The 16,170-nt window shown below is 36.4% G+C and overlaps 1 protein-coding gene across 3 annotated transcripts in view; it reads right to left on the reverse strand.

The window, feature by feature from the left end:
• The window catches only part of DNAJC15 (DnaJ heat shock protein family (Hsp40) member C15), an 83,391-nt gene that overhangs the window by 62,066 nt on the left and 5,155 nt on the right, over positions 1-16,170 (reverse strand). For 2 of the 3 annotated variants that reach the window (XM_037060098.1, XM_037060108.1), the window contains exon 2: positions 1,405-1,456. In XM_037060098.1, the coding sequence (XP_036915993.1) occupies positions 1,405-1,456 (52 nt within the window). Of the gene's footprint in view, positions 1-1,404; positions 1,457-3,180; positions 3,211-16,170 lie in introns of those variants that run through there. The other variant, XM_037060118.1, reaches the window with a different exon arrangement.

Here is a 16,170-nt window from a genome sequence, read left to right on the forward strand (position 1 = left end):
AAATACCACACAAAACAAAACAAAAATCTTTTTCTACTGGATCTTACTAAACTCCATACAGCCACAATGGAATGTAGCTTCACCTAAAAAGAAGATTCAATGAACAAGATCAGTTCCATGAACCTTAAGAGATGCAAATGCTAAATTTAAATTAAAAAATGTAAATCTAACATTAAATGTAAATGGCACTTTAAAACTAAGTTGATGACTCTAAACTGTAAGTTGAAGAAACAGTAATTTCCCTTAAAATCTTTCTTAAAAATGTGACTTTGGCAGTTTATTAAAGACATTACACCAATATGTTAAAAATGAAGTAATAAATACACTACAGGGAACAACAGCTATGCTCATCAGAAAAAACTGACAGTGGGGGTGGGGGTAGGACTAGTGGTGTGGAAGGATTGGGCAACAAAGAGGGAAAAAACTTGTGAACACAGACAAAAGTGTGGTGATTGAAGGGGGGTGTGGAAGTGGGGGAGGTGGAGGATAAATGGTGAAGAAAGGACACTTGACGGGGTGGTGAATGCACTATACAGTGTATACATGACATGTTATATAATTGTGCACTGAATCTTATATAATTTTGTTAACCAGTGTAATCCAAAAAAAATTCAATGTAAAGGGGAAAAAAAGAAAGAATGAACTATAGCTCAGGAAATCTGCAATCCTACCCACAAGAAAAAATACATATGAGAGAATAAAGGAACCCCATATCTGCACACACCCCTTCCTGGGAGCTGCCCCGCCTCTTTCCCTTTCCCTTCTTCTTTCCCCACAGCCCCACATCAGCTAAGCTCTAAGGGACCCCAGACACTTGCAACAGGGGAGCTATGGGCAATGCTGGTTAGTCCTGGGCTGACCCCTAATACTGTCTCCAAGGCCTCTTCTGACTCTCCTGTGAGTTGATAGCAACCCTGTCTTAGCTCACTTTCTTCCCCATAATGTTTCTAGAGAGCCAAAGCAGCCCCACCTAGTCTCTCCCCTGGTGTTTCCTCTATCCTAGCCCCCTCCTTGTTTCATTGTCCCCAGCTTTAATAAATGTACTCTCAAAATAAAAAATAAAAAATGAAAGAACCCCATATCAATTATACTGCTTCCTATTAAAGATTCTTTTTTACAGTACACCATGGCCCAGACTAAAAAATTGCCAGGAAGATCCACTAGTATCAAGCCTAATTTCCTAACTTTTCCATCATTACTTTTCTTCACCACAAATTTTATCTAGATTTTGCTGCACTAACAAATATAAATGGTTTAGTGAATACAAATGGTGGAGAGAATAGAAATGCACAATGTCTTAAAACCAAAAACTGCAGAATACTAAGAGTCTGCTTACGAATCATTATAGGAACAATTTGGAAATATTTCATAACATTTATTGGTATGTACCTTCAATTATCTTACCTGCAAATGCAAAAGCTGTAACGCCCAGTCCTACAGTTATCAGGCTTCTTGCCTATGAAGGAAAAATAGTTACTTACAGCGTTACACACCGGGTTTTTCAAGTAAATCATTTCTAATAATACGAACAACTATGTTAAACAGTTTTCTTCAAGCTCTACTGTGAATAGAACTTAAAAAAATCTTCAGTGTCTATGAGATTTTATCTGCAGTGCACTACATCAGTCAATTTTCAGTGAAGTAATTCTAGATTGATATTTAACTTCCATATATTTGAATTCATTCGAACCTAGAGCTTTTATATTACCTATTGGTAAAATGTTTACTATTCTTAATAGTGGGTTTAATAAATTTGTTTCCTATAAATGGCACATATTTCATCCTCCATCACACTTGTGATATTCAATGGCATTTGCTATATGTAAAAATTTAGTAAAACATTAGATGCATATTTAGTAAATACGTCAAAATCCAAAAATTGTTAAAAATAATAATCTAAAAGTTATTCTATTTCTACCTTTCTAGAACAATGTAAAAAAAATTAAAATAAGAATCAAGAATTCTCGATCTAAAGTTATGAGCTAATCTGGATAAAAATTTATTTTAAATTGGTACCCACTCCATTTTATTATTTGCTTTTCAGTCTCATTCAGTCCTCCATCGTACAACTTCTGCAACAACGTGAAATGAATCCCTAGTGAGGGATTCTGTTCCCTAGTGAGATTATTCTAGCTTTAAAAAAAATTCTGCTGGATTTTATGGATTTACCTCTCACACCACTGCTGACCACTTCAGGAGAGTATGTAAGTACAACAGAAAAGGGTTTATGTAGCAGAGATCAATGGTGGTTCCCCGATATTGTCTCCCTTTCTTCTATGGGGTCAAAGGTTCCATTTTAGCCAGCCATGTATTTCCAAGCCTCCCTTAGACTTACCTGTGGATACAGAATTAAGGAGGGACACCAGAGAAATGTTTCTGTCTGAATAGTAGTGTGAAAGGCAAATCCCTAAGAGCTAGCAAAGCTTTTTTTAAAAGCTAGAATAATCTCACTAGGGAACAGAATGGGTTCATTTCACATTGTTCAGGAGTTCTGAGATGAAGGGCTGAGACTGAAAGCATTGCTGAAACCAAAAAGCCCTTCAGACATGGGTCTTAAAGTTCTGCAAAGGACAGAAATCCAAGCGCCACATCATTAGGAGGAGACTCTACAATGAGAAACATCAGGTCACCAAGGACATGAATGATGGTGCTCTAACTTTATACTCCAGTAAGAAGGTGAGTACTGACATATGTTCTGCTGAGGTATATTTCTGCAGTTTCCTAGAGCTTCCCTGGTACTAATACATTTTACGTTCTCTAGTCTTATCTTCTACTGGTCCATGTTAAGGACCCTCAGTCTAACCAAACTACTCAACTGTGTCACGGGTGAATTTACTTTACTTCACTACGAACTTTTTAATTTTTTCATCTGAGTAGAAATACTTATCTTTGCCTCTCAGATCTAACCAATTTTTAATATTTCAGCTTGGCTCAGCCACAGAATGGGAGAAGTCATCTGTAATATGTAACAATGAGCATATATCCAAAAATACATAAAATTCTGCAACATCAAAAATAAAATGACAAACAACCCAATAAAAAAAGACGAAGACCAGGTCAGGGACCTCAAGGAAAAAATCTAAATGGCTAATAAACATATGAAAAGGTGCTCAACTTGAAAAGTAACTAGGGACTACCACCAACAACAACAAACACCAATAGGCACAGAACTATTCATACCAGAATATAAAACATCTCTGGCCTTTATGGAACATATTCTATCCATAAATGAATCTCAAACACCAACAACAGTGTCTACACTTCCTAGGATCACTGTGAGGATAAAATGTAATAATTATGTAAAGGACTTAGCATAGTGGCTTGGCACATGGTAAAAACAACTAGGCATTAATAAATATAAGTGGCATAACAGAAGTATACCACTTATACATTTAAACACGGTTTTAATACATTTAAATTTATCTAAGGAAATTCCTAAAAGTGGTTTTTGAGGCAGGCCCTAGAAAATGAATTGTCTTCTCTAGATTAAATAATCCAAATTTCCACATGGAAAATGCATATTTAAAAAATACAAAGTCTTAAAAAGTTGAGTTATCCTAATTTCACATTTTATAGATTAATAATTATTACATCATTTTTACTATCTCAACTATTCAAAATACATGAGACAAATAGTTTCCTCTATAATTACAAAGGAATTTTCACTTTAAGGTATTTATACCAGAAACATTAAACATTAAACATTTTAATCTAGTAACATGTAAGGCTAAATTGTGTTTAACAATAAAAGTTCAACTTAAATTAACAAATAAGAATTGAACTCTGCTAATTATTTTGTTTGTCCCTCTGGACACATTCTACACCCTTCTTTGCCTTATTCTGTACCTCTGCCTCCCCTGGTCTCTAAGGATTACATTATCTAGTCCTCAGCTGCCCTCTTGCTTTTGGTTGGGTTTTGCCAATCAGAGGACCTGTGGAACAAAACACCATACTCAGGTCACCAATCCCAGGGGAGGACTCCAAACACTTCTGCCCACTGCATCATGGGATCAAAGTTTCCAAGGAAACACAACATAGTCCGGTACTGGATAGAACAATGCTTTAACACACAGAGAAGAGACAGAGTAACATCAGCTCCAATTGTGCGCATGGGTCCCTTATAGTTTACTGGGTGCCCCGAGTGGTGGTCAAAAGGAACAGGACCAGGAGCATGCTCTTGTGCTGGAGCAGAAAAGACCCCACTCACCTCCTCTCCACCATGCTCCACCCCACGCTCCACCCCACGCTCCACCCTACCCCTGGAGTCTGAAGTACTGAAAGCTGGGGGCATGCCTGAGGGCCACTGACTATGCTTAAACAGAACAAAGACCACTCAGAGCCTGAAGAAGAGGATGATAGTCCCTCTAAGGTGATAAGCCCAGTACAGTCGGTGTGGCTCCTCATCTCTCAGTAAGGAAGTGCTGGAAGCCAAAGTGGGTACAGTGAGGTCAAAAATCTGTGCGTGACATTGCCTTTCCCAACAGGAAAAACCAGCAGAAAAGCAAAAGGTGGAAGGAGACAGAAATAACAGTACAATTTCTTACCAGGTACGTTTCCTTTTTGGCTACACTTCCTGTTTATGTGGCTCCTCTTCCATGCCTACCACTCTTGAGTTCTGAAACATAATTCCTATCCTCTTCCTTGCCCTTTGCCCAGGGGGATAATAGTTTCCAATTGTTGCTGGTCCCTGACAGATTCATCATCTCTTTTGATTACCTATGCCCACACCTCTGCAAATAGTCCTTTCATTAAACTATCTTCAAAAAAGCCACCCACCTATTACTACCATAGCCAGCACCGATACAAGCATCACACTTTATACTGGTCACTATACTATGTTCAAAAGCTGTAGCAACACGAACAAGGCAATGAGCCCTGTGTAGGACCTTAAATATAGTTGGCCTCCAATATTTATGCTAATCTCCCAAAGATCTTTACTTCTTTTTATCCTTATAACATTTATTACAGTACATTATACAAGAGAAGAGCCCCCCAGAAAAACACCACAATTTGTAAAAATTGAGTATTTATTCATACATGTTTAAATTTTAGTTGCCTTCAAAGTGCTCTCCATTTCATACAATACACCTACCAAGACGTCCCCACTGCTCAAAACAGTCTTGAGCTATGTTGGGAACAAGAAAAATGGCCTCAGCCCCAAGGAGCCTGAAACCCTAGCAGACACCCTGTAAGTTGATTGCCATCTGTTTAGTTTCAAAATTTCCCTTTCAGTTGAGTCAGACCTCACCCTTTTTCTCGAGTGTAGGCCCTATAAGCCAATAATCTGCTTCTGTGCAAAACGCTTGCTTGATGGCCTATATATAAGGACTTAGCTGTAAGCGCTAGGCGCGAATCCTGGACGAGCCCCCTGCGGGCACTGTGTCTCCGGACACTTGGAGGGATCGCCCCTGCACAGGTTAAACTTGGCCAATAAATTAACATAGTTGAATCCCTGAAAGTCTCCAGCATTTGTTCTCGCGGTTGATGGATCAAACAAGCTATTTAATTTTGATGCCTTTTAAGGCTTCTGCTGTTTGTTTCACATCTCTCACTTGGCAAAAGTTTTCCTTTAAGGACTTCTTTTTATCCACGGAAAAACAAAATGTTGCTCCGAGAGAGATGGGATGAACGAGGGGTGAGGGGTGCAGAGCACGAGGGTCATGCCATTTTGGTCAAAAACTGCTGAACACTAAGTGTGGTGGGTGTGGGCAAGTGCCCTCTGTAAATCCCCCATTGTGAAATGGACAAAAGCATTGAAAATCTTCAAAAAACATTTGCTGCAGCCAAACACAGCCTCTCACAACAATGCCAGCTGGTACACAGATACAACTGGGTTCCTAGAACACTCACCTAGTGGGGGAAGCCTGTACTACAAGAGGCCCCACCTTCCAGAACATAATTCCTGTTTTGAGGGGAGTCTCCCTTCATAGTTCAGTGTTCTGTCTCCTTTAACTTTTCTAGATATCAAGAGCCTTTTGAAAATATGATGAAATCTCTAGATCATCACCAACGAAAACCACAAATACATGTATATACACACATACATACATACACACACCCCCTAAAGTCCTTCAGTTGACAAGCCCCAACGTAAGAAACAATGAGATAAATAAATAAGCAAGCAAGCAAGCTCACTGAAGTCTAGGAGGGCATCTCATTCACCTTGGAGCTCCTAGAGCAAGACCTGCCACATATATTAGTTTTCCATTCATTCAAAAATTCAAGAAAAATAATGTTGCTTCCAGAACTAACCTCTACTTCTAAAGTCTAACATTATAGAAAAATAAATACGGAAGGCCTTGCCACCTTTAAAAACAACAAAAAGAAACCCAAATTAGGTGGATCACTAGAGCAGAAAAGGATGTTCAATGAATGACTAAAAACTATGCAATCAAAATCTCATCTATCCACACTGAGAAGACAAAGTATAGCACAGGTAATCAAAAACTCAATTCTTTATTGCAATTAAAATTCCTTATTGAAATGGTATTGTACCTGATCTACTTCTCTAATTGTATTTTTCATTAACTTGATATTAAAATAGTTTATATTTTTTAGCATAAACAATTGATAACAAGCAAAAATATATTATTTGGAAACTGAGTCCAAATTGAAATTTAAAAAAAATGTTCTACACAACCAGATTTTGTACTCTGAAATAAGGGTAATGGTCCTCATAAAGGTTTCTATAAAAATACTAAAGCTTGCCCTGGCTGGCGTAGCTCAGTGGATTGAGCACGGGCCTGCGAACTGAGTTTCCACACAATCGAGGTTCGATTCCCAGTCAGGGCACATGCCTGGGTTGCAGGCCAGTTTCCAGCAGGAGACTCAGGAGAAGCAACCATACATTGATATTTCTCTCCTTCTCTCCTTCCCTTCTTCTCTAAAGATAAATCAATAAAATCTGTAAAAAATACTAAAGCTCTTAGACATAAGCAAATAAGTTAAAACTTTAACCCTAACTAGCCTAGAATAAGGATATGATGTTACCCCCAAAGAAAAAAATATGTAATACTACCTTTTTTCACTAACTAAAAAGTCATTGGCTTATGTTTTTGTTTTTTCAGATACAAATTTCAAGAGTTCTAAAACAAGTTCCCCCAACCCTCCACATATGTGAATGACCCAAACAGAAAAAACAAACCAACTGCAAATGCAGAAAATAAGCAGTACAAAACAGTTGATCTGAAACCTGAGCAAGTAGTCCACACAGAACTCTTGACCTAAACTTTATTTGAATTTTTAATTTAAAAAGTATAATAACACCTAAAAACATACTGGGGCTTTTAAATAGCCCATAGTTCATTTGACATTACTGTGTTAATAAACAATTCCATCAACATCTTCTCTATTTTACTTCTGTTGAAAAAAAATTGCTTTATCACCATGCCATTTCACATTTATTTAAACTTCAGTACTGTATCCTCTGGCTAACAGGATCTGTTTCTTTTATAATGCAACACAGTATCTGATTTGGTGGCAAGCACAAAGATGTACTTCAATTTTTATTCTGAATGTTTTTTAAACAATGATGTTTTAAAATTAAACTGGCAGTAACAGAATGATAAAAATGACATTGGAAAGGCAGTTTAAAAGCAACATGGTGACTCAGGCATAGTGTTAGTGCCACAGTACAGTCATTTTCTACTAACTAGGCAATAACCAGGTTAAAGGTCTAAAATTGCTCAAGCAACTAGACTGATATCGTGGTACATCTGTGAATTGACAGAAAGTAGACAAATGCTGTGATTTCTTCGACTAGAAAAATTAGAAAGTGTGCTGAAAATAAAATCAGGCAGTGTGACTTAAGCAGCAAGATACGTGAACACCTTGTACACTGGCCTAAGCTGCAACTGCCACAGGTGCCGCACACACGCAGGAGACAGGGCACGGTAAACGTGGATGCACACCAGGGGCTGTTCTTTTCTTTTTAAAAAATATTTACAAGATTGCCTTGGGCAAGTTTTAGTTTTGAAAGATTTTTTCTGAAGATCCAGATGTTTATGTGTTAGAAAAAGAGCAAACATTTTGCAGGCCTGCAGAAGATCCACACACACAAAATTAGACCACCACATACTTAGAACAATCTGATCCTAGAAATATGTGTACATATATACCTAAAAGAAAAGTCAGTTAAAAATTCCACCAACCAATTCTTTAATAATTGGTTCAAATTAGGGTTTGGGAATGAACAGTGGTCTATATAAGAAAAACAGAAAACAATAAACTTATACCAAATCTCTAAACTCAGTTTTTAACAATCTCATCATGGTTGTTGGGAACAAGAAAAATGGCCTCAGCCCCAAGGAGCCTGAAACCCTAGCAGACACCCTGTAAGTTGATTGCCATCTGTTTAGTTTCAAAATTTCCCTTTCAGTTGAGTCAGACCTCACCCTTTTTCTCGTGTGTGGGCCCTATAAGCCAATAATCTGCTTCTGTGCAAAACGCTTGCTTGATGGCCTATATATAAGGACTTAGCTGTAAGTCCCGGACGAGCCCCCAGCGGGCACCGTGTCTCCGGACACTTGGAGGGATCGCCCCTGCACAGGTTAAACTTGGCCAATAAATTAACATCTTTGAATCCCTGAAAATCTCCGACATTTGTTCTCCCGGTTGGTGGATCAAACAATGGTCACCATGGAAACAAAGATGATATATATGTGCATAACAAATTTATGTAATATTGATCAGTGATATTTAAGTTTTTAAAAATGCATGACTTTATATTTTTTACTAACTGCCAAAAAACATAGTTTTCACTGCATTCCCTTTGACCATACACAATGCATGAGTAATTCAGATTTAAATATTTCCAAGCATATGCATAACAGCACTACAGCCATCATCAAAGGGTAAATTCTCAATATCATCCATTGGTTGGTTCTAAAATGGTGGGAGTTACCACACAGAATCCTTTTCCAAGACCACCAAGTCTGTTTGCTCTGCTACTTATCAGGAACCAATTTCAAGGTCATCTCTCAGTAAAGCTTTCCCTGACCACTTCCTCACCTAGGTAAAACTCTTCACTGGCCCACAGTACTTAGAAGACCTATTATAATACACTGCATGTTATTTAATAATGTTTTACCTATTTCAAATCCATTCTAAAATGAGACCTTCTGAAGATAGGAACTGTATTTATCTGGATTTCCAAAATCCAGCAAAGCACCTGACACAGAGTGTGTTTTCAGGAAGTTTGTACGATGGAATAAAAACAGTCTTAAAAACCTTCCCTACCATCCAGATGCCTCTGTGTACTGTATTGGTGTCTGCCAGTTACTGGAATTATGTTTTGAAGTAGAAAAATTATAAAGGACAGTGATAGTAAAACTTAATTAAGAGACTAACATATAATCATGCCTCAAAATACCCTGGACCAGGTAAATATACCCAAAAGTCTTATGGAAGACACAGAAAATGATATTAAAGGCCTTGTGTCAGGTAAATTTTATTATAAAAATGAAACAAAAATAATCCACAGTACAAAAGCATAAAGGAATGATTGATTTGCTAAACAAACATAAAGAAAAATAAAGCAACTTCCAATAAGAGTTAGGTAATTTATTGAGCAGCCATTTGGAGGCTATCTCCTGTTTCTGATTGGTTGACTGATTTCAATAAACACTCAGTGAGTATCTATGTGCCCATCACAATTCTAAGCCCTGGGGATGTATCAGACCAAATCCCTATCCTTGTGAAGCTACATTTTAACACAAGACAGAAAACAAACAATATAAGTGAGGAAAGTATACAACATGGAGAAAAATTAAGCAAGTAAAGGAAGACCAGTGGGCGTAGGCAGAGCCATTCTCAGCAGAATGTGAGAACGGGTAAAAAACAATAGGAAATCAGGTCGGAGAGTAACATGGGCAGCAGACCATGACAGCCCTTAGGGATCAATATAAAGACTTCAGTTGTTTTCTTCTGAGTGAAATAAGACATTACTGTTTTGAGCACAGGCTTTAGATGATCTTATTCAGAATCCTAAAATGGTCTCTAGTTGTCATGTTGAGAATACACATGTCAAAGGCAAAAACATGGAAGGGAGTTAGGAATCTATTAAAATAATCCAAGAAAGATAATGTTACAGTAGTTTGGACCAGAGTGATTATTAGTGATGGAGATAAGGAAAAGTGATCAGATTTGGTATATATTCAGGATAAAGCCAAGATTTGTTGAGAGACTAGATATGAGGTATGAGAGAAAGAGAAAAATTGGTGTTCATTAACAGATGAATGGATAAAGAAAATGTAAAACATAGTGAAACTCACAAAAGCACAGAGCAGAATGGTGGGTTGCTGGATTGAGGGTAGGGAAAGTGGGACAAGGTTGGTCAAACTTTTTGTTATGAGAAAATAAGTTTTATATTTGAAATTTGCTAAGAAAGTAGATCTTAAGTGATTTCACCACATGCAAACACACACACAGTAACTGTGAGGTGATGGATTTGTTAATTAGCTTGACTGTGGTAAATACTTCACAATGTGTATGTTCAATCACATTGTATACCTTAACCACATAGAATTTGTCAATTATACTTCAGTAAAGCCGGGGGGAGAAAAAAGAATGCCACAGTTACTGCCTTAATGGACTTCCCTTTTGCTGAAAGGAAAGACTAAAAGAAGATGGGGGATCCTCTGTATGTCCTCCTTGGCGAAATGTCTGTTCAAGTCCTCTGCCCATTTTTTGATCGGGTTGCTTGTCTTCTTTGAGTGGAATCCAATGAGTTCTTTGTATATTTTGGAGATTAAACCCTTATCTGAGGTATCATTGGCAAATATGTTTTCCCAAACAGTTGCTTCTCTTTGTATCTTGATACTGTTTTCCTTAGNACAGGGTCCAGAGGGGAGAGGGGAGAGAATCAAAGGGGAAAAGGGAATGGACTCATATGGACAAGTATAAAGGACACATGGACAATAACTAAGGGTGGGGGGTGGAAAGGGGAGGGAGGTGGGGAGCACGGGGCGGGTGGTGGGCAGGGTTGGGAATATAAGACAGAAACCTGTACTTGAACAAGAATTAAATAAAAATTATATTTAAAAAAAAAGAAGACGGGGGGTGGGGGCAGAAGGGGTGTCATAAGCTCCCCTTTGAACTTCTTTTTCTAAAAACATGCCATTATGAGATAATAAAAGTCCAAGCACAGCATTATTTTTTTTAAAAAGGTCTCATCTACTAGCAAAAAAGAAGAATGAGCAGGCTGTTTCAAAAAACATTCCTATCTGACAGTGACTCAACTCTCAGGGGTTAATCACAAGCAAATCACTTTCTGCTGAACTCAGTGTTTTATGCTGCCTTATTATTTGGTTCAATTTCTATAAAGAAAGCTTTATGAATGTAAACAACAGCAAGTGGAAGAAAGAAAAGAAATGAAATAAGAAAGACTGTCAGCAAATCAGCAAAGTTTATGAGAGGTATTAAACATGGAGATCAAATGGAGGGGAGGGGAATATACACTCAAGAAAAAGTGTCAGAAATGGTAAAATGACTTTAGGAAAAAATGCTTACAATTATCCTTCTATACAATTTTCAAGACAAGCTGACATGACTTTCACAGATATTCCTATTTAAACTGGACCAACTCATATTAATCTACCTGGCCCTTACTATTATTACTCTGTTGCCAAAAACAAATACAACTGAACTCCTCTCAAAACACCAATTCCCATTAAAACCTTAAATTAAGTAAAAAAGGAAAGATAACACTAAATAACTCGTATTTGCTCCACTTCAAAGTAACTTAATTTATTTTATGAACCACAGGCAAGCATTAATTTCTACAGCAACACTAGAGAGTAAATAGAAGAGTAAAGCAAAAACAGAGCAAATCAAACCAAAAGTCAAACACAGTAAGAAACAAAATTCTTAGGGTTATGACTAATGAGTACTTCTCCACTCTCTAATATAATTAACAAAAAAATTCTCCAAACTTAAGTCCTTGTTATACATTGTGATTTCTTAAAAATAACCTATAAGCACTGCTTTGCATTTATTTAGCGACCTGCCAATGTAACTACAATTTAAACATATTACCCTAAGAAAATAATGAGGTGCATAAAATTATACATGAGGATATCATCACTGCATTACTTATAATATAAAAACACAAAACGATATGAAGACCCAAAAGTAGGAAAATAAGTAAATAAGTTGGGCCCTAAATGAACTATACACAGACAAATTAACTAATACATTGGGGAATATTTACAGACAATATGTTAAACAGAGAATAAGAAGAAATTATATAATAAAATGTACAGCATATAGATATAGAAAAAAGTGATACACACCAAAATGTTAACAGTAATTACATCGTCTTAGTATTTACCTTTTATCATTAGAACAATGTCTTTGTATTACACATCAAAGAAATATGGCTTGAAATTTGGCTCCCTACTTGTCATCTCCATGACCTTGGCCAAGTTACTTAACTTCTAGACTAGTGGTTCCTTATCTGTAAAATGAGGGTAATAAGTATACCTACTTCCTTAGATTCCTTAGATTGGGATGAATTTTTATAAATTAGGACATCTAAACATATCACCTAGTACTTTACATGGATAAACATTCAATAAATTGTAGCTATTATAATTAGAATATGATATTATTATACAATTGTTTCTTTGAAAAACAGGAGAAAAATGAAACTTACTAGAAAAATCTTGGGAAGATCCTACCTGGTCAACAGTTAATAACTTTTAATTTCCTAAGTAGGAAAAACTTTTGACCTGTGTACTTTAAAATAAACTTTAAAAACAAATTCTGCCCTGGCCCTATAGAACAGCTGGTTAAAGCATCATTCGATACACCAAGGTGTCAGGTTCAACCCCCAGTCAGGGCACATACAAGAATCAACTAATGAATACATAAGTAAGTGGAACAACAAATGGATGTTTCTCCCTCTCCTACCCTCTCCTTTACTTCCTCTCTGAAACCAATCAACAAAACTTTATTAAAAATAAATACAAATTCTTCCTAGCACTCTTCAATAAAAACAAATACATTAATCTTTGCTATCCCCCCTTTTAATCTTACACTCTGACCATAAAAACGATCTGGCTGTGTCTCTAGCCAGTCCCTCTATCGTGTATTTCTACAGACTTACCACACTAACTCTGAAGTAAGTCCTTGGCAAGTACCCCTTAAACTCTCTTGGCCTACACCTGATCTATACTTACCTGCAACACTCTGTAGCTTTGCTAATTCTTTTTGCTTGGGAAACCATCCTATTATCTGAAAGATATTTTTATTCTCTTATAAAAGTCTATTTTATTTACTTTAAGGCAGCAATTTCTTAAAGTAGTAATGCTTACAGCTTAAATCTCATCACATTCTTTCCGTCTTTTTTCAGTTAAGATAAAATAAAATGAACTCTGCACCCTGGCTGGTGTAGCTCAGTGGACTGAAATCAGGCTGTGAGCCAAAGGGTCGCTGGTTTGATTCCCAGTCAGGGCACATGCCTGGGTTGCGGACCAGGTTCCCAGTGGGGGCCATGTGAGAGGCAACCACATGTTGATGTTTCTCTCGCTCTTTTCCCTTCCCCTCTCTCTAAAAATAAATCATTTAAAAAAATTTTTCAAAATGAAATGAACTGTTTTGAAATTTAAAAATCTTAAAACATGTCTTGAGCTATCTAAAGACTGAAAATTAGTACAAAAGACTATAAATCATTTCTTTAAGTTGAAGTTCATCAATTTCTGATATCTATATAAATGATGAAGCAGGAATATGGTCCAGTTAAAAAGTTAAGAACTTTCGGAGTCAAAATTGGTTTCATACTCTAGACCTGCCACTTACTAGGTATATATCCTTGAGACAGTTAATTAACTTTTCGGATCCTCAGTTTTCTTATATATGAAATAGTGAAAAGTAAAAACGAACTTCCCAAGACTATTAAGAGAAATAGAAAAATATAATCACAGTGTCTGGAATGTAGTAGACATACACTCATTGCCAGTTCACTTCCTCCTTAATGGACTCAGTACATATACTTGTATCATTAATTTTTATCTGATTTCTATACAATCAATGAATAAAAATTGAAAACACTACTGACATTATGGAGCAGGAGACAGTTATTAAAATTTTCAGACCTTATGTTTGAAAAGATTGGGAAACTGTTTCAGGGTAAATAAAGGCAAAAATACATATGTCCACAAGTGAATTTTTACTATAAGGACCTAAATCACAGGTGGCAAACAGCAGGCCTGCAACCTTGTTTTATCTCGCCTGGCACCTGGTTCCTACCCAGAGGCAGCGCCAAGCTCCTTACCCGCCTAGTTAAGGAGAGTTGCATTTATACAGTCCTAAAATTACATTCAGCACTTTGAAGGTAACCACAAGACTGATGTGGCACCCAGTAAAAATGAGTTTGACACCCCTGACATAAAATTATGATCCTTTTTTACAAAAACCTCAGTGAAAAAAATCTCATCACATTGATAAAACAGACAATACATATGGTGTTAGAAATAAATCTGTTGACACTTAAAACTAAGAACGAATGAGTCAACAATTCTAAAATGCATGATATTCCAACTGTTTCTAAATTATAGACCACAGATGTTCCAACTCGCAGCCCAGGATGATTATGAATGCAGCCCAACACAAACCATAAATTTACTTAAAACATTAGTTTTATTATTTAGATATGTACATTTCCTGTATTAGTGATCACAAACGTGGGACCTATTCAAAAATTTTAAAAGATTATTGAAAGGCCCACTAGATAATTAGGATTATTACGTGAGGACTTTTTCACTCATCTGTGGTGGCAGATATCATGAAAATTATTCATGGACCTTTTTTTGCTCATCAGTTCTTGTTAATGTGTGTGTATTTAATGTGTGGCTCAAGATAATTTTTCTTCTCCCAGTGTGGCCCAGAGACACCAAAAGGTTAGATACCCCTGTTATAGACTATCGCAAGTTTTCTAGAATGGAAAGAAAGGCTGAAATGGGTTACCACAAATCAAGAGAATATACAAATTAGGTATCAATTTATGCCACTTATTAAAACTTCTACTTAAATCATATAATCAAAAATCATATGATTTTTACAAAATCATATAATATATTTGGAAATGTTTTAAGTTCTATGTATTGGGTTGGCCAAAAAGTTCACTTGTTTTTTTCTGTAAGATGGCTCTATTAACCCTGAGTTGTCTTTAACTTCATTTGAAACAATTTTGATAGATTGTATTGTGACAGGGGTCATATCAACATGCATTTATAAAAAAAATCAAAATTGGCGTGTTTCTGTGTAGCTATTTTAATAGATGGAAGATGGAAGAAAATATGTAACATTTTTGGCATATTATGCTTTATTATTTCAAGAAATGTGAAAATGCAACCAAAACGCAGAAAGAGATGTGTGCAGTATATGGAGAAGGTACTGAGACTGATCAAATATATCAAAAGTGGTTTGCAAACTGGAGATTTCTTATTGGATGATTGAGGAAGACTGGCTGAAGTTGATAATAATAAAATCTAGACATTAACTGAGAACAATCTATATCATACCACATGGGAGGATCAGCCAACATACTCAAAATATCCAAATCAATAAAGTTATTGGTAAAAATGTAAAATGTCTTTGATTGGTCTCAATTAATGGTCTCGATTTCATCACTATCAACTTCAGCTTGTCTACCCCAACTGTGGGGCATCTCCCAGTGAGAAATCCCCAGCATGCACCTTTGCAATCCACTTTTGACATGTTTGATCAGTCTCAGTGCCTTCTCCATACACTGTACACATCTCTCTTTGCGTTTCAGTTGCATTTTTATCTTTCTTGAAATAATAAAGCATAATATGCTGAAAATGTTACGTATTTTCTTCCATCTTCAATATTAAAATGGCTACACAAAAACTCATCAATTTTGGTAAGTTTTTCTTAATGCATGTTGATATAACAGCTGTCACAATACAATCTAACCAAATCATTTCGAATGAAGTTAAAGACAGCTAAGTACTACTAAAGCCATCTTACAGAAAAAAACAAACAAATTTAAAAGTATGAATACTTCATTTTATTGTGGTTCTCTTTATTGTACTTTACAGGTGTTATTTTTTCACAAATTGAAGGCAAAACCCTCCACCAGCAAAAAGATTATGACTCACTTTATTGTGATACTCACTTTACTACAGTGGTCTGGACCTGAACCCACGA

The sequence above is a fragment of the Sturnira hondurensis genome, unplaced genomic scaffold (genome assembly GCF_014824575.4).
Source record: "Sturnira hondurensis isolate 20B ecotype Veracruz unplaced genomic scaffold, ASM1482457v3 Scaffold0001074, whole genome shotgun sequence".
Classification (NCBI taxonomy): domain Eukaryota; kingdom Metazoa; phylum Chordata; class Mammalia; order Chiroptera; family Phyllostomidae; genus Sturnira; species Sturnira hondurensis.